Source organism: Ailuropoda melanoleuca, chromosome 6 (genome assembly GCF_002007445.2).
Source record: "Ailuropoda melanoleuca isolate Jingjing chromosome 6, ASM200744v2, whole genome shotgun sequence".
NCBI classification, from domain to species: domain Eukaryota; kingdom Metazoa; phylum Chordata; class Mammalia; order Carnivora; family Ursidae; genus Ailuropoda; species Ailuropoda melanoleuca.
This window is the reverse complement of record NC_048223.1, coordinates 6,998,628-7,021,479: the sequence shown is the minus strand read 5'-3', so window position 1 is coordinate 7,021,479 and position 22,852 is coordinate 6,998,628. Positions and strand designations below refer to the sequence as shown.

The following is a 22,852-nucleotide window of genomic DNA, read 5'->3' as shown; positions in this document are numbered from 1 at the left end:
CTGATCTGTCTGACCATATGAAAACTTCTAGCTATAACAAAGAATTTAGGGCTGAATTAGTTATGTGAATATAGACAATAAACAAATGACTAAACAAGATGGAGAAAACAAAAATGTGTACAAGAAAGGAAATGCAACTATAATACTCTACAAGGTCCACCTGTGACCATTTACATTATCTCAATCAAGTAAACCTTAAATGCAGATTTAATACAACTATAATGAAAGGGGAAATGTGTACACACACACACACACACACACACGTGTGGAGGGAGGTGAGGAAATAGAAAGGGGATGTAGTAGAAGAGAGCTAAAGCTTCATCTTTCATGGTTCAAAACCAATGCATATGTCAAGTTGAAAAATCATGAAAAAGTAGGGCAAATACATTTTAAAGAAATATGGAAGTGAACAGAAGAAATAAATTTTCAGATGGTAATATAGGAGTTGAATTTGGTTCCTTCCCAAAAAAGACAGATTGAAGTCCCACTCCTACTACCTTCAGAATGTGACTATTTGAAAATAAGGTTATCACTGAGGTTATAAAATAAAAATGGGCCTTTAGGGTGGGCCCTAATTTAACATGACTGTGTCTTTATGAAAAGAGGAAATTTGGACACAGAGACAGGCATCAACAGAGGAAAGATAATGTGAAGATGTACAGGGAAAACACATGTGAAGATGGAGGACTGGAGTAATGCATCTACAAAGTTAAGAACAAATATGTGAGGCTATAAAAAGCTAGCAAAGACGCATGGAATGGTTCCTTTCCTACCATCTTCATAGGAAGCATGGTCCTACCAAACACCTTAGTTTTGGGTTTTGGACTTCTGGTCTCCAGAATCGTGAGACAATAAATTTCTGTTGTTTTAAATCATCCAGTTTGTGCTACTTTGTTACGACAGCCCTAGTAAACTAAAAGGGTCCTCAAATACAAGGTTAGAAACCAGCAGAACCAAGGAATTCACAACCAATGTGAATGAGAAGTAAACGTTTTCCCTATAAATCTTTGTCACTGAGTAACTCAGTTAATCTCAGTACACAGTTTTCTCATTTTTATAATGAGGAGCTGAGATTTATTGGTTTCTTAGCCCATTTCAGGATAAAATTCAATAATTTTAGGACAGTAATCTATTATCTGGTTGGAGTTTAAGACTCAGAAAATCCACTGTGCGAAGAGTTGTTTTGTTTATCCACACCAATCCTCTTACTACTAACACAGACATGCAAAGTAGTGAATAATTTATGACAGCAAGTTAAGGAAAATTTTCATTAAAAGGAGGCCAAGGAGCACCTGGCTGGCTTAGTTGGCGGAAAGTGCAACACTTGATCTCAGGGTTGTAGGTTCGAGCCCCATGTTGGGTATAGAAATTACTTAAAAAAAAAAAAAAATCTCAAAAAAAATTTAAAAATTAAAAAAAGAGGCCAATTCTCATCATCTTTTTTCATTTTAAATAATATACAGTATTTTTCTATTTTCCTTTAGCTAATAGTTATGATGTTCCATGATACAAAATTAAGTTTATATGTAATATGTCACATTTTACCAAAGGAAACATTTTTCATCTAAAACTGGTATCAGCAAAGCAAAATAGTTACTACAGTCCTACATTTTTGGATGTTTAGTAGGATCTTGTTAGGCACTTACCTCTCTAGGTACTCTGCAAGAAGTTGTTCTGCTGCAGATGAATACATCCACTCACTTCCAACTTTCTTAGTATATCCAGGTACCTCTTCATTTTTTTTGTTGAATTTGAGATTCAAACCCACATTTGCTTTATGGTCTCCATGAGGGCTGAATTTAAAACACACACACACACACACACACACACACACACACACACACACACACACACACACGTTTTAAAATTTTCTTCAAAGAATACAAAGGTTTGCTTTCAATTCTTAGAAAAACTTAGTTCTGATTGTTCTTCTATAGTTTTCATGGTTATTTCCAAAGTAGCAGTAATTGAAAGACTAGAGGAAAGGCTTCAAAACCCAAGTTAACAAACCATATAAATAGATTATGTAACTAGAGAAGAGAATGAAATAAGAAAATGCAGGGAAATATATTATTGAGATTCACACACACCTTCTGATACCTTTTTTCAAGGTTCAATTTGTTAGCTGCTAAAAATAAGAACTGTCTTTCCAAACACCTAAAACATGTGCCATTTAGATGAAAGATCACCATCAGAGGAATTTATGCATAATTTTTAAAGAAAATTCAGAGCAATTAATAAAAGAAAATAAATACCAAAATATTAACCAGTTTATCTTTATCATTTAATTTTTTCTGCCACTTTAAGTAAATTTCTCTAACATAAACTTACTTTCTCCTAGATCCTCTTCCAATAAAAATACTTCCTGTAAACCTTGAAACAAGGTATCCACTCACTCCAAGGCGACTGGCCAACACATATCCTGGGTTGTACTTTATAGAATATTTCTTTAAATATAAAAACAAAAAGGTCAATTATGGAAACACAAAGCATCAAATGTTATTTCTTTACCTTTAAAATCTGGAGATAATCAAGACATCACTAACCATTGGAATGTGGCAATATAAGGATTCTCAAAAGTAAGTGATCCATTTCCCCTTTTTTTTTTTGAAAGGATCTGTAGGCAGAATTTTTCTGCTCCTCTCTCTCCTTAAAGGACAGAATTCCCAAGGATGGATGAAAGGGGGAGGAAATACACAATTCGTGAAACTGTCTCAAGAAATAAAGTCTACTGTAAGTCTAAATGGCAAACTCTGCAGGCAAGAACTATTTTTTAAACATTAATTTTCATATTCCAAGTAGGGACTAGTAAAGTACCTGGGACATAATGAGGCCTTGATGATTATTACATTGAACTAAAACACGAGTATGTCATCAAAACAGTTGCTACTGAGCAAAATTAAAAATGTTCTTCATATATGAATATAAGTAATATTAATTTCCCCTAATATTTACTATCATATGAAAGTAAGAAGTATGTATAGGCTTATAGCTAATACAGTCAAAGAAATATAACCTTAATTTGTGTACTTAAGGGAAGAAACTATGAAAGTTAAAAAAAAAGTATCAGAGCATATAATTTTTAACCAGGAAGCAAATTACAAATCCAATACCAAAATAAGCAACAATATAATCCTAACATAATGTACATAATAGTAACACATACTTATTTTATATGGATTTCATATACTATATTCATATGAATGTGTACAAATATAACAAATATACATTTATATGAATTATATGCATATTTTACATGTCTAAAATAACCCCCAAATGGATAATTTTTTTAGCTGCATGTAATATATAAATTCATTATTAAAATATGTTAATATCCTGGTAAAGAATGCAGTATAGTTATTCCATCAAGAGCATTATTAGGTTTAGAAATAATACAGACAAATCATATATGCTTTCCAGAATACGAAGAATTAAGGTAGTAGTTTTCTATCATAGGTAGTCTCACTTATTTTTTTTTAAAGATTTTATTTATTTATTTGACAGAGAGAGAGAGAGACAGCCAGCGAGAGAGGAAACACAAGCAGGGGAAGTGGGAGAGGAGGAAGCAGGCTCCCAGCAGAGGAGCCTGATGCAGGGCTCAATCCCAGAATGCTGGGATCACGCCCTGAGCCGAAGGCAGACACTTAACGATTGAGCCACCCAGGCTCCCCTCACTTATTTTTCTAATAAGTATCTGGAAATGTATAGGGGGACATCATTCAGTTATTGGCATGGGCTACCAACACTTAGTGTCCAGGAGACAAAGATGCCAACTATGCTGTCATGTACAGGACAGCTCTATTTTACGCATAGTTGTCGTATCCAAAATACCAATGGTATTCCTTTTGAGAAATATTTGGTTATGGTATAATTAAAATTGATGAAGATCATCACAAATATTCTAGAAAATGTAAAATAAAAAGCAGAGAACATTGGGGTAGAGAAAGAAGGCTTAGGCAGAAGTTAAAGAAGGTATGTAAAGAAAAAAGAGAGCATAGCGGAGAAGGCATGCCTAACAACACTGTACATTAGAGGTGGGCAGGTTCATCCAGGTCTAGAAAAAGCTCGGGATGAAGGTACATAAATAAGTTCTTCTATCTCCACCAACTCCCAGAACAGAGAGCTCCAGTATCTTTATCAAATGGGACACTCTCCTGGTTTCCTGACTGTGCTTTCTGAATTCTTTCTCCAAATGACACCTCATGGTAAGAATTTAGGGACTTGTCTGCCTTCCATAAAGTTTCCTCAAGTATATGCTGATGTTCAATGCCTTGAGTTCATTTTACAGGATATAAAGCTTTAGAATTTACTATTAGAGAAAATAAAAGTGTAAGGATCAATAGCTGGCTGATGGTGAATTAATTTCAGTCAAATTAATTATCTAATCAATCAATAAGAATAAATAACAGATATCAGAATCCTCCTCCTATTGTAATAGGGAAAAATAAAAAGAGGCCTAAAAAAGGATGCTGTGAATTTAAATGCAGTTTCCCAGTTTTTTCTAGTGATTGTTTATCTTTAGCTTCCATTGCAGAAAGGCCATTACTTGTAACTAAAAATGTAGGCTTTGATTATGAAAAGTTTATTTTAAAAAATCTAAGTCTATTCCCAGAGGGTAGGCTAAAAAATGTGCCCCTTCTTAAGCTTGAACATGATAACCCATAAAAACTGTTATAGATTAATAATGGGATTTCAGTGATTTTTTTCCCCTGAACATTTGCACGAAATTTGAGCACAGATTCCCCACACTCATTTTTAAATGCTAGCTGCAACTGTGAAATAATTTAATCAGTACTGAATAAAATATTTATAATATATTCGGAGGAGGTGGTAAAAATATGCTTCTAACACTTTTAAAGTTTATCAATTCTAAATTAAGCAATATGGACTATGGTACTCACATGCTGGTTCTGTATTAAAGCATCAAGATTGGGTTCACATGGAATGCTGAAAACCACACGAATCCTACCTTCTGTAATCACATCCCCTGAGTCCTGAACCTTAGAGGGAAAAAGAAAATCACAGTATGTTTTAGTCTCTTCCACTACATTTTATTTACTTTTCTACTTATTTGAACAGTGTTTATTTCTGAAATACAGTAAGACAGTATAAAGTTGGATACTGGAGATTTCTTAGAATTTATAAATGAATGTGATTATAAGTTTGATTATAAGCGTAAGTTTGAATCATTGTACATTGCTTTAATAGCTGCTAGCCAGTTTTTTTTCTTTAAATTAACTTTTTATTTGCAAATAATTTCAAATTATCAAAAAGTTGCAAACATAAAAACAGGTCAAAGATCACTTGTGAAACATTTACCTACATGTTAACATTTTACTCCATCTGCTTTAACATTTGTACTCTGTGTATTTACATACACATAATCATTTTCTTGAAATTTTTGAGGGTATATTACATATATCATGTCCCTTACCCTTTAATACTCTTTAATATTTTGGTGTATATTTCTGAAGAAGAAGGATATTTTATTATATAACCACAGTACAGTTACTAAGTACATTCATTTACATTGATAAAATACTTCAATCTACTGTCCCTATTCCAATTTTGTCACAGTTGACCTAAAATTGCTCCTATATTATAATAAAACCCTTTTCTCCCTATAACACAGAATCCAAGCTAAGATCAGACATTGCAATTAATTGTCATATCTCTCTAGTTCCTTAAATCTAGACTATATCCAAAGTGTTTGTCTTTTACAACATTGACATTTTTGAAGAATAAGGTCATTCTTCCCTCTTCATCCTGCCTTTAAAAACAAAAGTTCCTCATTTTGGATTTGTCTGATGCTTCCTTACGATTAAGTTGAGCTCGTATATTCTCAGCCAGAGCAGTGCATGGTGATGTACCCTAAGGCATCACATATGGAGGTACATGATATTGCTCAATTTCTTCACTGTCCAATTCGGTTTTTTTCCTCTTACAGTAATTAACGGTCTGTGGGAAGACACTTTCTAAGGCCATGAAAATATCCTACTCAGATAAAAAAAAAATTCCCCCTAGATTTAGTTTCCAATGATGATTGTTGCTTGATTCAGTCTTTATCGTGATGCTTATAAATTGAAGGTTTTCCAGCTCTAGCACTCTCTCCATTTACCTTTGACATATTATAAGTAAGAGCCCCTCCATTCCCTATTATTTATTATCACTGTGGAATCATTAATTCCTATCCCCCACCAATGGTTTATAATCCATTACTGTACTTTATTATTTTGGTACTCAAACTGTCCCAGATTTGGCTAGTTTGGTAGGAGCCCCTTTAACATGGTTAAATGTGTTTATGTGATACGGTCCCATCACTCTTTTGAGCACTTCCTTACTTTCTGGGAGAACAAGTGGTTCCAGGCTTATCTTGTACCTACCCTGGCACAGCCCTGTAATGGGCCATGTCTCTGAGAAGCTTTCACTGGCGTATGTTATTAGAGGTCAAACCTGGAGATTATATGTGTTCACTGTTACCAGAGTATCTTTGCTTCTTATCCTTTTGAGCAAATAGAGCTAGAAAATATGTGCGTGTACAGGCATATATGCATTCATACACAAATATACATATATATCCATATAATGTGCCTATATACATATGTATACATATATATGTATTTTAAGAATCATGAGTTCACATTAATACCTTCAATTCTAATCTGTCCCCACAGATTCTTCCTTTCATTCTTCCATTTCATATTTACGTATCTTTTTCCATGTGAGAACTGGAGTTCCTCAAAGATCAACACATTTGTAAGTTCGTCAACCCAATAATACAACTAAAATGATTTCATAATTGCTTCATCCATACTACCATAATGAATAAACCTGCTAAATAAGAGATTAGGATTTGAATTCTTTTTCAAGACTATATATCGTGAGAGATATACAGTCAAATACTGTGTTCATAAGTTAAACAAATGTATTTTTTCCCCTTTAGTATTACATTTTATTTTATACCTAAATGAAAAGTTAAATAATCGTATTAACTCAAAACTAGAAAGAAATTTATTTAGTAACAATAACAGGAACTAACTTCTCCAGTGCAGCCGTAATAGGGGGTTCCCAGCATAAAGACCATACTTCTAGGAGGAAACAAGTCATCCAATGTTTTGATATTGGAGAAACGGGAGTCAAAAGCTCGGATGTCCTATATAGAATGAAATATAAAAGTAAATTATCACAGTCAAAATTTCTGTGGATTGCACATCAAGTTTTTCTTCCTATGGGGTAATTACTAAGCTGTCTGCTAATGTGAAATGTAAAGGTTTTCTACATAACAATACTAGTAGCTAAAATGTATTGACTTTATATGCCACTCTTCTAGGTACTTCATACATTTTTTAGTTCATTTCATCCTCAAGACAACCTTCTACACTACAAATCATTATTAGCCCCACTTTACACATGGGGAAACTAAGGCACGGAAAGGGGGTGAAATCTCACCCAAGGTCATACAGCTAAAAAGTCAGCTCAGGCAGTCTGTACTCTTAATCACTACACTATACTGTTTCCCAAAATTACAGGATCAATATGTGCTTTAAAAATATTTTGTCTCCTTATCATACTGAAAATTACAAACACAAAAGCAAATGCTTTTATTTATTTATTTACTAATTTATTTAAGGAAACATTTTTTGGAGAATAAAAATTAAAACTGCAGGCTATTAAGCTACTGCTGGGCTTCTTCATTAGAGATTAAGTTTAAAAAATAAATAAATAAAAAAGACAAGTTTCCTAATCATACACAGAGTGAGTGTCTGAACATATAATAATCCTTTTCAAGATTACAGTTTTTGTGGTGGTTCAAGATGGCGGCACAGAAGATGCTGGACTCCTCTCCACCCATGGACACACCAAATCTTCAGTTATGTATGGAACAATTAGCCATCTTAAAAAAAGACCTGAAAACTAGTTGAACAGTAACCCCACAGAAAAGATTAGAAAGTACATACAGATATGGGTAGGAGAGGCAGAGACACACACTCTTGCCAAAAACCCCACCCCAGACGTGGAGACCCACAACCAGGAGAGATCTCTTTCTTCTTGAGGACCAAGAGGTTTGTGATCTGTATCAGGCACTCCAACCCTTGGAAACTGCATTGAAGAGACAGGCCGCCAAAGTATATGGCTTTGAAAACCAATGGGGCTTATGTTCGGGAAACCCAAAAGGCTGTAGGGAATGGAGATTCTGCTCCTAAAGGGTTTGTGTGCAGACTCACTGGCCCTGAGATCCAGGGTAAAAGCAGCTGTTTGAAAGTGCCTAGACCATATGGGGAAAACACTCATTTGCTAATCTTAAAGTGTCTGCCAGAGGGACAGGGGACTGTTGGGACTTTCTCTAGGCACAGAAGTGCTGGCAGGTGCCATTTTTTGTGTTCTTCCTTTACTTTGCTAGCATTGGCATGTGTGTCCTGCTAAAGCTGGCACCCCCATGTATATATGTGGTGTCTCTCTCTCTCTCTCCCTCTACACACACACACACACACACACACACACACACACACACACGCACCGGGATACTACTCAGCCATAAAAATACTCAAAATCTTGCCATTTGCAACAACATGGATGGACACGAGGGTATGATGCTAACTGAAATAAGACAGAGAAAGACAAATCCTATGACTTCAGTTAATACGTTATTTAAAAAACAAAACAGGGGCGCCTGGGTGGTGCAGCCTGCCTTCAGCTCAGGGCGTGATCCCAGCGTTATAGGATCGAGCCCCACATCAGGCTCCTCCGCTATGAGCCTGCTTCTTCCTCTCCCACTCTCCCACTCCCCCTGCTTGTGTTCCCTCTCTCACTGACTGTCTCTATCTCTGTTAAATAAATAAATAAATAAATAAATAAATAATCGTTAAAAAACATTAAAATAAAAAATAACAAAACAAACATAAAACAAAACACAACTAACAGATACAGAGAAGAGACTGGTGGCTGGCAGAGGAAAGGCTTTGGGGAGATGGGTGAAATGGGTGAAATGGGTGAAGGGGCTTAATGGGTACAAACTGATTATAAAATAAATCAATCATAGGGATGTAATGTACAGCATGTGATGACTTAGTCAATAATAATGCATTGCATATTTGAGAGTTGTAAAACAGTGAATCTTAAAAGTTCTCATCATAAGAAAAAATTTTAACTTTGTATAGTGACAGATGGTAACTAGACTTATATTGGTGATCATTTGGCAGTGTATAAAAATACTGAATCATTTTGTACACTTCAAAACCAATATAATGTTATATGTCAATTATACATAAATTAAAAATTTTCCAAATTATATTAAATCATAATCTCCATTATGCATTGCTGTATTAGTCTTGTTTATAAACATTAAATATGATATAGTCTTTTCTTTATTTAGTGGAAGTAGTGTACATTAAGATAGAATTGAGATTTGACGGAGACTTACCTTTACGATAGTTTGATAAACAAAAGGAAGAACTTGTTTTGACCATTGTTTCTCTAGACGAACTTCACCATTTTGATTTATTTGATATTTACGACCTGTGAGTAACTGAGCATATACAACTGCAGATGTTTCATTTATTATTATTCCTTTTCTTCTTAGGTAGCTATAAGAAAGAATAAAAAAGAAATGTAGATATGTATGAGCATGTATATATTCTAGGGTGATAATCAAACTACCAACTCATAATCAAATGCTTAAATAAAATTTAAATAAATATGCTAGCAGTTCTGAGTACCTAAGATTTTTTTGCATCAGGTGTTTACTCTACTCTATGGATACCTCTCCTAATGTCTGTGTGATTAAATGAGAGCTCATTTAAGAGCTATAAGAAATTCTGTGTTTCACAATCACTAGGATGGGGATAACAAAAAAAAGTGAAAATAGCATGTGCTGGAAAAGATTTGGAGAAATTGAAACATTTGTACATTGCTGGTGGGAATGTAAAATGGTGCATTCACTGTAAAAGACAGTTTGGTAGTTCTTCAAAAAGTCTAGCAATTCTACTTCTAGGTATGTACACAAAGAACTGCAAAGGTACTCAAACAAATATTTATAAATGAATGTGCACAGCAGCATTACTCACAATAGCAAAAAGGTGGAAAGAACCAAATGTCCTCCAAGAGACTACCGGATAAACAAAAGGTGGTATATCCATACAACAAATATTTGGCCATAAAAAGAAAAAAATACTGATATACATTCAATGTGTATGAACCTAAAAAAATATGCTAAGTATAAGAAATTAGACACAAAAGGCCACATATTACATAGGATTCCATTTCTGCAAAACATCAGAATAGGTGAATCTATAAAGACAGAATGAGGTTAACAGGGGCATTCAGTGGGCCTTTTCAATCCCAAGTAGGGGTCAGCATATATGGTCATGAGACAAATCCAGACTGACTCCAGTTCTTGTAAATAAAATTTTACTGAAACATGGTCATCAATTTACTTACTGTCTATGATGGCTTTTGTGTTACAACAGCATAGTTGAGTAGCTGTGACAAACACTGTAAGGTCTACAAAGCCTAAGATATTTGCTAGTTGGTCTTTACAGAAAAAATTTGCTGATCTCTGATCCTTTTATTTATTCATTATTAATGTTATGTTAGTCACCATACAGTACTTCATTAGTTTTTGACATAGTGTTCCATGAGTCATCATTTGCGTGTAACACCCAGTGCTCATTGCAATACGCGCCCTCCTTAATACCGATCACCGGGCTAACCCATCCCCCCACCCTCTCCCCTCTGAAACCCTCAGTTTGTTTCCCAGAGTCCATAGTCTCTCATGGTTCATCTCCCCCTGATACCCCCCCTTCAGTTTTCTCTTCCTCCTCCTAATGTCCTCCATGATATTGCTTATGTTCCACATATGAATGAAACTGTATGATAATTACCTTTGCTTGACTTATTTCACTTAGCCTAATCCCCTCCAGTTCCACCCATGTCGATGCAAATGGTGGGTATTCACCCTTTCTGATGGCTGAGTAATATTCCATTGTATATATGAACCACATCTTCTTTATCCATTCGTCTGTTGAAGGGCATCTCAGCTCCTTCCAGTTTGGTTATTGTGGACATTGCTGCTATGAACACTGGGGTGCATATGCCCCTTCTTTTCATTCCATCTATATCTTTGGGGTAAATACCCAGTAGTGCAATTGCTGGGTCATAGGGTAGCTCTATTTTTAACTTTTGGAGGAACCTCTATACTGTTTTCCAAACTGGCTGTAACAACTTGCATTCCTACCAACAGTGTAAGGAATTCTCCTTCTCCACATCCTATCCAACATTTGTTGTTTCCTGCCTTGTTAATTTTTGCCATTCTAACTGGTGTAAGGTGGTATCTCAATGTGGTTTTGATTTGAATTTCCCTGATGGCTAATGATGTTAAACATTTTTTCATGTGTCTGGTAGCCATTTGTATGTCTTCTTTGGAGAAGTGCCTAGTCACGTCTTCTGCCCATTTTTTGACTTGATTATTTGTTTTTTGGGTGCTGAGTTTGAGAAGTTCTTTATAGATCTTGGATACCACCTCTTTATCGATAATGTCATTAGCAAATATCTTCTCCCATTCTGTGGGAGTTTTGTTGACTCTTTCCTCTTAGTTTTCTTGACTGTTCCTTTTGCTGTGCAGAAGCTTTTTATCTTGATGAAGTCCCAAAAGTTCATTTTTGCTTTTGTTTCCCTTGCCTTTGGAGATGTGTCTTGAAAGAAATTGCTGTAGCCGATGTCAAAGAGGTTACTGCCTATGTTCTCCTCCAGAATTTTGATGGATTTCTGTTTCACACTGAGGTTCATCCATTTAGAGTTTATCTTTGTGTGTGGTGTAAGAATGATCGAGTTTCACTCTTCTGTATATAGCTGTCCAATTTTCCCAGCACCTTTTATTGAAGAGACGGTCTTTTTTCCATTGGATATTTTTTCCTGATTTGTCGAAGATTAGTTGACTATAGAGTTGAGGGTCCATATTTGGGTTCTCTATCCTGTTCCATTGTTCTATGTGTCTGTTTTTGTGCCAGTACTATGCTGTCTTGGTAATCACAGCTTTGTAATATAGTTTGAAATCAGGCAACGTGATGCCCCAGCTTTTTCTTTTTCAACATTTCCTTGGCAATTCGGAGTCTTTTCTGGTTCCATATGAATTTTAGGATTGTTTGTTCCAGCTTTTTAAAAAATGCCATTGGTATTTTGATTGGGATGGCAATGAAAGTATAGATTGCTCTGGCAGCAGAGACATTTTAACAATGTTTATTCTTCCAATATGAGCATGGAATGTTTTTCCATCTTTTTGTGTCTTCTTCAATTTCTTTCATAAGTGTTCTATAGTTTCTAGAGTATAGATCCTTTATTTCTTTGGTTAGGTTTATTCCTAGAAATCTTATGGTTTTCGGCGCTATTGTAAATGGAACTGATTTCCTAATTTCTCCTTCTACAGTTACATTGTTAGTGTATAGAAAAGCAACTGATTTCTGTGCACTGATTTTATATCCTGCCACATTACTGAATTGCTGTATGAGTTCTAGTAATTTGGGGGTGGAGACTTTTGGGTTTTCCACATAAAGTATCATGTCATCTGCGAAGAGAGACAGTTTAACTTCTTTGCCAATTTGAATACCTTTTATTTCTTTTTGTTGTCTGACTACTGATGCTAGGACTATGCTGAACAACAGTGGCGAGAGTGGACATTCTTGTTGTGTTCCTGATCTGTCAACATCTGTTGTCCTATTCCCCATTGAGAATGATATTCACTGTGGGCTTTTCATAGGTGGTTTTTATGAAATCGAGGAATGTTCCCTCTATTCCTACACTCTAAAGAGTTTTAATCAGGAAAGGATGCTGTATTTTGTCAAATGCTTTTTCTGCATCAATTGAGAGGATCATACAGTTCTTGTCTTTTCTTTTATTAAAATGTGCTCTATCACATTGATTGATTTGTGAATGTTGAACCATCCTTGCATCCCAGGAATAAATCCCACCTCGTTGTGATGGAAATCCTTTTAATGTACTGTTGGATCCTATTGGCTAGGATCTTGTTGAGAATTTTGGCATCCATATTCATCAGGGATATTGGTCTGTAATTCTCCTTTTTGACAGGGTCTTTGCCTGGTTTGGGGATCAAGGTAATGCTGGCCTCATAGAATGAGTTTGGAAGTTTCCCTTCTGTTTCTATTTTTTGAACAGCAGTAACTGCTGACCTCTGATCTAAAGATAAAATCATTCTTCATCCAAGGGATATTTTTCTATCTCCTTTCCATTTTCTCCTTCTAGAACGCCTATTAGAGAAATATTAGAAATTCTGACTGTACTCTCTTCATCTCTTTGTGCTTTTGTACTATGTGCTGAAGGAATCCCTCAGCTTTAACTTTTAACTCACTGACTGAATTTTCAGTATGCCTATATTACTGTTCAGACCATCTACTGAGCTCATTATAGCATAATTTAAATTTTTGTATTTGTGGTTTTATATAAATATATGTATTATATAACATATACTATAGATATATATATAATATATAGATGAATGACATTATATATATAATGTATGTATATACATATATATATATATATATATATATGTTTTTTTCATAGCAGCTGATACTTTTTTATTGTTGTTCTCAATGGTAGCCTTGGTCTGAAATAAGCCACACCATCTTAAAAAAGAAACAGAAGTTTTCCAACAAATTTTTGAAATGTAGGATTTTGCGACCATTTTCTTCCTTTTTTTTTTTTTTTAAGATTTATTTTTTTGTCAGGGAGAGAAAGAGAGAGAGTGTACAAGTAGGGAGGAGCAGCAGGCAGAAGTAGAAGCTCCTCGCTGAGTACGGAGCCTGATGTGGGACTCGATTCCAGGACCCTGAGATCATGACCTAAGCCGAAGGCAGATGCTTAACTGACTGAGCCACCCAGGAGCCCTCTGCTACTAGTTTCTAAAAATTCAATGGGAAAACCTACTACTTTCACTCCAAAGTTATTTAGCCAGTAATTTTGCTACCAATATGACAAGGTTATCCCAAGAAAGTAAAATTATCTGCTAATCTTTCTCATGAAAATAAAAGCAAAAATCCTAAACAAAATGTAACAAATTGAATCCAATTACATGTAAAAAGGATAATACATCATAGTCTAATAAGATTTACTCCAGGAATTCAGGGACAGATTTATATTTGAAATTCAACAACGTAATTCACCAGATTAAAAGAAAAAAAGAAAAATCATATGATCATTTTGACAGATGCAGAAAAAAAAATTGACGAGATCAGTACTAATTAAAGATAAAAACTCTCAGCCAACAAGGAATAGAAGGAAATTTCCTTTATCTGATAAAGCACATTGATTAAAAAAACCCTCTATAGCAAGCGTCATATTTAATAGTCATTTAAGGCTTTTCTCTGAAATTGAGAATTACACCACAAATCAATAATGAAAATTAGAATAAGAGATAGTGGAGCAGGGGCACCTGGGTGGCGCAGTCGTTAAGCGTCTGCCTTTGGCTCAGGGCATGATCCTGGCGTTCTGGGATCGAGCCCCGCATTAGGCTCCTCCATTGGGAGCCTGCTTCTTCCTCTCCCACTCCCCCTGCTTGTGTTCCCTCTCTCGCTGGCTATCTCTCTGTCAAATTAATAAATAAAATCTTAAAAAAAAAAAAATGAGACACTGGGGCACCTAGTGGCTCGGTGACCTGCCTTCAGCTCAGGTCATGATCCCTGGATCCTGGGATTGAGCCCTGAGTCAGCTCCCTGCTGCTTCTGCCTCTCCCTCTGACGCTTCCCTCTGCTTGTGCTTGTGCTCATGCTCTTGCTCTTGTGCTCCCTTGCACTCTCTCTCTCTCTCAAGTGAATAAATAAAAAAATCGAACATATTCAAATGTGAAATATGAAAGGATGCTCAACTTCTATAGCATCAGGGAAATGCAAATTAAACCAAATGAAATATCACTATATTACAATGGCTAAAATGGAAGAGACAATAAATAATAAGTACTGATGAGGGTAGAGATAAAAGAAATTCTTATAAATTGCTGGAAGAATGTAAATTGATACAATCACTCTGTAAAATCTTTTTGGTGGTATCTACTAAAGCTGAGCTTAAGCATTATCCTATGAAGCAGTAATTCCACTCTTAATTATGTGCCTAACAGTAATACATACATATGTATTTACTAAAAGCTCCAAACAAGAAATAACTCAACTGTTTATCCACAAAAGTATGGATAAATTGTGCTATATTCATACAATGCAATGATTAGTGAAAATGAACAAACTAAATTCTATGTAACAACACAGATGAATATTAGTATCGCAGGACTAAGCAAAAGAGGTCAGGTTCAAAAAAAATACATTCTGTATGAATCCATTTATACAAAGTTCAAAATAGGAAAAACTAATCTCTAGAGTTATAATCGAAATAGTTACATTTGGAGGACAGGAGAAATGGATGGTAATGGCTGGAAGAGGGCATAAGGGGCTTTGTGGGATTAAAACAACTTTTCTGTTGGTTCTATTTCTTGACTTGTATTCTAGTTATGCATGTGAAAATTTATCAAGTAAAATATTTATGACTTGTATATATTCTTTTCTCTGTATATATATCTTCAAAAAAAACTTTCTATTAGTAAAAAAAAAATCAAATAGTAATTTAGAACAATACCTTTAAATTTTCAAGTGGTAGGAAGATTTTTCTCTATTTACTTTTTCAAAAAAGATTTATTTATTTGAGAGAGAGAGAGTACGTGTGAGTGTGTGTGTGTATGGGGGGGTGGGGAAGAGGGAGATGGGAGAGAAAGCCTCAAGCAGCCTCCCAGCTGACCATAGAACCTGACCTGAGGCTAGATCCCAGGACCCTGAGATCAAGACCTGAGCCAAAACCAAGAGTCGGAGGCTTAAACTGACTGAGCCAGCCAGGCACTCCTTTCTATTTACTTTTACTTTACACTTTTATTGCTTTGGGGTCAATGTTGTAGTCAGTATTCCTTTTTTTTTTTTTAAACACCTGTGTTTGTTGTTTGTTTGTTTATTTATTTATTTATTTTTAAGTAACCTCTACCCTCAATGTGGGGCTGGAACTCACGACCTTGAGATTAGAGTTGCGTGCTCTACTGACTAGCCAGGTGCCCCTAGTCTATATTCTTTTTTTTTTTTAAATTGATGTATAATTGGACATACATTAGTGTTATTTTACTATACAGGGAGACTACAAAAATGGCACCTGCTAGCTTTGGCTCTAGCCAGGTAGAGGAAGAATGCAAAAATGGCACCTGTCAATGCTTCAGTCCCTGGAAAGAATTCCAACAGGTCCCTGTCCCTCCAATAATTACCTTAAGGTTAGCAAATCAATGTCCTTCCCACATGGTCTAGGCATTTCACAAACTTCAGCTTTTACCCTACCTGGGTCCTGGGATAATTGAGTCCACATGGGAGCTCTTTTAAGAGCGAATCTCCATTTCCTATAGCTCTATGTTTCTCCTGGACACAAGCCACATTGGTTTTCAAAGCCAGATGTTTTGGGCTCGTCTCTCTAGTCCAGGTTCCAAGGGTTAAGGTAACTGATGTGGGGCATTACCTTTTTAAAAATACTTATCTTCTCTTCTAAATTATAAACAAAACTACCTTTTACCTTTCTCTTATGTAAATGAGAGTTAGTACTTAAAAAATAATTCTGTATTCTATAATTGGTGTTTATTACCAATCCTTAGGTAACCACATTTTTTTGGTTGATTCATCTCTTGCTTGTTTGAGGTACAAGGTTTTGGAATTCTTCTCCAAATTATCTTCCAAGTGCATCATCTTCTCCAAAGCATCTCATAAAGTACTTTCTTGTGTCTTTCTTCCAGTCTTCTTTCTCCAATTCCTAATCCTTTTCACTCCATTATATCCTCAATAGCAACATCTTCAACTGAAAGTATCATCAGTTCTCTGTGTAGCCCTCTCAAGGAGTAGCTGTTTGTTTTCATACTTATACGGGCTAGGAAAGGGTGTTGGTATTCTCCTTACAATCCACTGTGACATTCAAATCCCTCATAGTAAACTACTCTGCTCTTTTCAATTCTACCCCTTATGCCCACCATCATTCAGAGTGTCTTCAATGTTTACATATGTAACCTACCTAAGACCACAGGTATTTAATTTCAAAATCTCCTTATCGCCAATAATCTTCTCTTCCATTCCACTTCAGCCATCTAGTCCTATGGCTATGACTTGGACCATTACTCAAACATAATGGTTTCACCTCCAAAATCATTAATCCCAACATCTTATTATCTAAAAACTTCTCCATCCAACTTGCTTGTTCAACCACTTTATGATTAATTTAATTTGGGATCTCCAATCCACTGACTCTTTTACTGTCTCTGAAACTATTAACTTAACCTTCTACTTTCTTTACTTCTCTTACTATCCCACTTAGATTCCATTGTCCACTATTTCAATAACATTCCTGCCAAAATCCCAAACTTCCTTGCCTCTTTGTTTTTTCATTATAACCATCTAGAAAAATTCAGTGCTGGTTAACTCTCTCTGCTTTTTCTAGGCCTGTAACTGATCAACTGAGTTCTACCACCAAAAGATAGGGCAGATTGTTTCATTATAAATTAATGACATTCAACTTCAAAAAGGGCCCTCAATATTGCCTATAATTCAACCATGTTTTTCTGATCAACTGATACTCTTCCATTTTCCCCAAGGACTGTTTTTTTTTTTTTAAGTCAATTTATTTATGTAAGTAATCTCTACATCCAATATGGGGCTTGAACTCATGACCCCAAGATCAAGAGTCACATGTTCTTCTGAATGAGCCAGCCAGGTGCTCTGCTACCCCAAGTACTATTTTCTTTTTTTTTTTTTATAATTATTTTTTATTATGTTATGTTAGTCACCATACAGTACATCCCAAGTTTTTGATGTAACCTCCTCTACTTTACTCAAATTTAAGACCAGCCTGCTTTCCCTGCCTCCATTCTCAACAGCTAAATGCAACGTTCACTTTACAAAGAAAACAAAAAGCATCCAATGAGAGTGTCTCATCTGCCCCATGCCAAACACACACACCAACCTATAGTTGTATACCATCGTGTTAAAATAGAGAAGATATCCTCTTTAAGAATCTATCTTGTTCCATCTTCAAATATATTTTCTTTCCTTTGAATATTGCACCTCTCTTCTCATTTGTTTTTATACATGATCCTATCTCTCTGAATAAACCAAACACCAAGTCCACTCAATTCTATATCCTTCTTCAGCTATGTCTTAATTAATGGTAGTTTTCATTAGAAAGGAAATCCGTTACACAGGAATACGAAAAGGTACCAACATTGTCATATGTACTTAGAGGGTTTCTAAAAATAAAATCGCATACTTTGGTACTCATGGAAATATTTCATATGTTATGTTCACCAAAAAAAGGATGTACTGAACTTAGAAGAACATGTCTTGGTTAGTAAGACACATGGAGAGATAAGTGAAGTAAGTAATAGGTTCTAGATTCTTGCTGTAGAAGTCTTAGAGTTAAGGATGGTCCATACAAGCATTACTCCCAATCATTAGAGCCAAGGGATCCTCACGCTGATATAATGTGCAAAGTCACAAGTAAGTAAACTCAACTCTCAGGGGCAGAGTACGAGAGGCCTTGTGAATTTCACCTTAGAAGACAGATTATAGAAGAGGTGGGGAGGAGTGGAAGGAGGGGACAAAATGCGAGGTGAGAGGAGAGAGGAATATGGTGGTTAAAAAAAAGCAGTCTAAGAAAACGGTAACCAGAATGAATAAACCTAAATGCTTATGAATCCACATAGTCTTGTCTACCCTACTTGGTTAACAAGAGATGCTGAACTGGCAGGCACTAAAAATTATTCTTTCGTGTGAACCAGCATACATTGCCATTAGCTTCAATAGTCTGCTGCCTTGATTGTTCTCTCTGCTCTTTGTGGCCATCACATAAGATCAAGCCCATTCATATGGGAAAGAATAGGTAGAACAACAAGAGCTTTTGGTTTATTTCACAACTGAAATTTCTGAAGTTGTTTATTCCTATTATGCCTCCATTTCTGTTACACTCAATCATTCCTCCACCCATACTAGTCTAGCTTGCAGCCCCATTGCTCAATCAAAATAGCTCTTGCTTAATCTTCTTCATAACATTTGACATGACTTATTCCCTTATTCTTCAAAACTCTTTTTCTTTGATTTGCATGATATAACACCTTCCTGGCTGTTCTCCTACCTCTCAGATTGCCTCCTTCTTTTTCCTTTGTTGCCTCATCTTCCTCATTAGGGTTCCTTTTTGGTTCCAACACTCCAGCCACATTGGCCATTATCATTAATGTTATACATGCTGCTTTTCCACTTGCCACAGGAACTCTGTATATACCTCTTCCTCATCCTGAAACATGCTCCCTTTTCACTCTTTGCCTAACTCCTACCCCACATTCAGATACCAGTTTAATCAACACTTTCCTCTACTAAGTTTTCTCTAAGGCAAATGCCTCCTTAGTTAAGTCAAACTACTCTACTATATAGTCTCAGAGCACTACTCCTTCAAAGTAATTATCATAATTACAGTTTGATCAAAGATTCACACAAGATGGGGCACCTGGGCAGCTAAGTTTCTGACTCTTAGATTCGGCTCAGGTCCTGATCTCATGGCTCCTGAGATTGAGCCCTGTGTTGGGCTCCATGCTCAGCGGGAGTCTGCTTGGATATTCTATCCCTCTGCCCCTTGCCCCACTCATGCATGTGCTCTCTCTCTCGAATAAATAAATCTTTAAAAAAAATTCACAAGACATTAATGCCCATTACTCATCTACCACCTGTAAGTTTCATGAGTGTAGGGACTGTGTGATTTTATTCATTATGGTATCTACACTGCCAACTACTAAACCTAGCAAGTACCAATAATTGTTGAACACATGAACAAATGTCTCAACTCTTATAGTATTTTGAATGAGTTTCTTTTCAATCAAAGGAGTTGAACAAAACAATCTCTATTCATTTAAACAAACAAATATATATTTATTGAGTGCTTTAGCATTAGTCAAGGAATGAGAACAGAGTGATAACAAAAATAGATGAGTTCCCTACCCTTATGGAGCATACTATCTAAGGAAATGGTCATTAAAGTAATCACACAAATAAATTTATTATTGTGATTTTTATTTATGAACTATAAAATAAAATTCAGTATAGTATGAACTATGATAGGGGTATCTAATTTACACTGTCAGAAGGCAAAAATAGTTCTACCTCCCAAGAGATATGTTCATCTCCTTGTTTTATGCTGGATGGGTATTTTTTTTTTTTAAATTTATTTATTTGAGAGAGAGAGAGAGAGAGAGAAAGAATGTGCGCACATGCGAGCAGGGGGAGGGGCAGAAGGAGCGGGAGAGAGAGAATCTCAAGCAGACTCTGTGCTGAGCACAGAGCCGGACGTGGGCTCGATCTCACAACCCTGAAATCACGACCTGAGCCAAAACCAAGAGCTGGATGTTTAACTGACTGCACCACCCAGGCACCCCATGCTGGATGGTTTTTATGGTCTTTTTACATTTTCCCTGTTCACTCATCTTTGAATAAGGATATTATAGCCCGGTGTTAGCTCCAAAATTGTATAAGAGGCATCTCCTTAAATTCCCCAATTACCAATGGATGTTATTATAGTTTTAACAGGAAGGGTGATGGATATACATTTATAACACCATTCCATGTGCCATTGCCAGCATCTATTATTCTGTTTTGGTTTAGAGAATTCTAGTATTTGGATGAAGAAAGAGAAGTCATGGTGGGATCATGGAGGAGGGCCAGCTTCTTAGTTATTTGGCTGGTACAGACCTTGCATTTCTGAATTCAGGGATATAAGGGACTTAGGTGTAGGGAGGGTAGGAGAGTGAGCAGGGAGTGAGCGTGAGGAGCAAAGGAAAATTTTCCTTCCTATTACTTACATGAGGCCAAGAATTCAATGGCAACCTATTAACTATTATTAACTGTTACTCCTAGTCTTATGTGATTCTATCTTTTCTTTTTTTGTACATCGTGAAGTATTTTAGTGACAAACTGGGTAAGGCTATAACTGCTGCTAACCAGGTATTATTTTAAACTAGAACTCATTGTTTTCTTTAGAACATAAAATGAAGATGTAGTCAGTACTCATCGTGATTACTACGTTAAGCAGGAAATAAGTTAGAGAACAGGTACATTAGATCACATTCTAGTTCTATGACATTAAATACATTTTATGACACTCACTATTCTGAAATTCCTTGTACTTCTTTTGTCCAGTTAGATTGTTCTTTGTCTCCAAGATGGACCACTTTAGATGGTGGGGCAGTTCTTCCCAAATAAAGCTTCTGTGTTCCTGGAGGTTCTTCCAGATAAAATCTTACAAATTAAAATAAAATAAAAATTATATTACCCCCAAATTTATGGTTTAATATAGTGTTCTAGCAGTTTAAGTCTTCAAAATGAAAAGGTTTCTACATGGTATAACAGCAAAACACCAGGCATTCTTTTTTTTAACTGTAATATAAATTTTAGAACAAGTTCTTGTAAAATTTTTCAAATATAAACATTTTATTTTCTCTTAAAAAAACTAAATACATACTAAAATATAAATTTTTAAAGAATTAATATTCTCAAATTTAATAAAGTATTTTTGCTAAAAAGCTTAACCTGATTCTGATCAAGCCACAAGACCTAAATTCCAGTTGACAGGAAATACATGAGACGGAGGACCAAGTTAAATGACACTAAAAGGAGACAACCAGGTAAATCCAGAATTCTACAAAATAATTGGCTTGGACTCTTCAAGAAAAGAGGCAGGGAAGTAAGCTTAGTTAGCCAGGTCCCAGGATATAAAATCAACATACAGAAATCAATTGAATTTCTAGATCTTAGCTGGGGAAACCAAAATTTAAAGCATAGTATCATTTTAAGTTGCTCCAAAATAATTTCAACACTTAGATGGAGTGATTCCTTCTGCCTTATTTTTATTTTTCAAAACTGTTTTAGTTATTTTTGTTCTTTGCCTTGCCATATAAATTTTAGAAAACATTGTATTGCATCTATAAAAATCTGGGAGAGATTCTGATAGAAGTTGCTTTAAAACTATAAATTAATTTGGGGAGATTTGGTATTTTTACTATGTTGAGTTTTTTGATCCAAATGGACCTCCATTTACCTCACCATTTATTTCAATTTTTGATTTCTTTCCTCAGTGTTTTGCTTTTTTCAGCATACAGATCCTATATGTAATTTGTTAGATTTGTACCTAAGTTTGAGACTTATATATATAGCTACAGTAACAAGACAGTGTGGTACTGGCATAAAAACAGACATACAGATAAATGAAACAAAATGGAAAACTCAGAAATAGACCCACACAAATATGCTCAACTGATTTTTGAGAAAGGTGTAAAGGCAACCTAATGGAGGAAGGAGAGCCTTTTCAACAAATGGGTGCTGGACCAACTGAATAACTCATTCATAGGCAAATATATGAACCTTGACCTAAACCTAAACGTCATACCTAATACAAAAATTAATTCACAATGGATCATGAATTTAAATGTAAAAGGATGAGGTAAAATTTTAAGACTTTTTGAAAAAAATATAGGAGAAAAGCTATGGGACCTAGGGTTAAGCAGAGTTCTTATACAAAAAGCATGATCTGTAAAAGAAAAAACTGATAAACTGGACTTCATTAAAACGGGAGGGGAACTGAATTCTGATGGTTAAAAAAGAAAAGAATCCTCAAGATTTCCTGACTCCTCAAGAAAAGCAAATACCCACAGAAGAAAAAAATTCATAACGGCACTGATCTCTCTTCAACAAAATTATATGACAGAACACAAGTGAAGTATGCTTGCAGAGAACTAATAAGG

At 35.5% G+C, this 22,852-nt stretch overlaps 1 protein-coding gene across 4 annotated transcripts in view; it reads right to left on the bottom strand.

The window, feature by feature from the left end:
• XRN1 (5'-3' exoribonuclease 1) overlaps nt 1–22,852 on the bottom strand; it is a 105,395-nt gene that overhangs the window by 40,011 nt on the left and 42,532 nt on the right. For all 4 annotated transcript variants that reach the window (XR_004625987.1, XM_019797126.2, XM_034661881.1 and 1 more), the window contains 6 exons: nt 21,219–21,350; nt 9,422–9,584; nt 7,040–7,153; nt 4,902–5,000; nt 2,332–2,447; nt 1,647–1,793 (listed from right to left, as the gene is read on the bottom strand). Coding sequence is in view for 3 of the 4 variants with exons in the window: in XM_019797126.2 (XP_019652685.2) it covers nt 1,647–1,793; nt 2,332–2,447; nt 4,902–5,000; nt 7,040–7,153; nt 9,422–9,584; nt 21,219–21,350 (771 nt within the window). In the remaining variant the exon portion in view is untranslated. The remainder of the gene's footprint in view (nt 1–1,646; nt 1,794–2,331; nt 2,448–4,901; nt 5,001–7,039; nt 7,154–9,421; nt 9,585–21,218; nt 21,351–22,852) is intronic.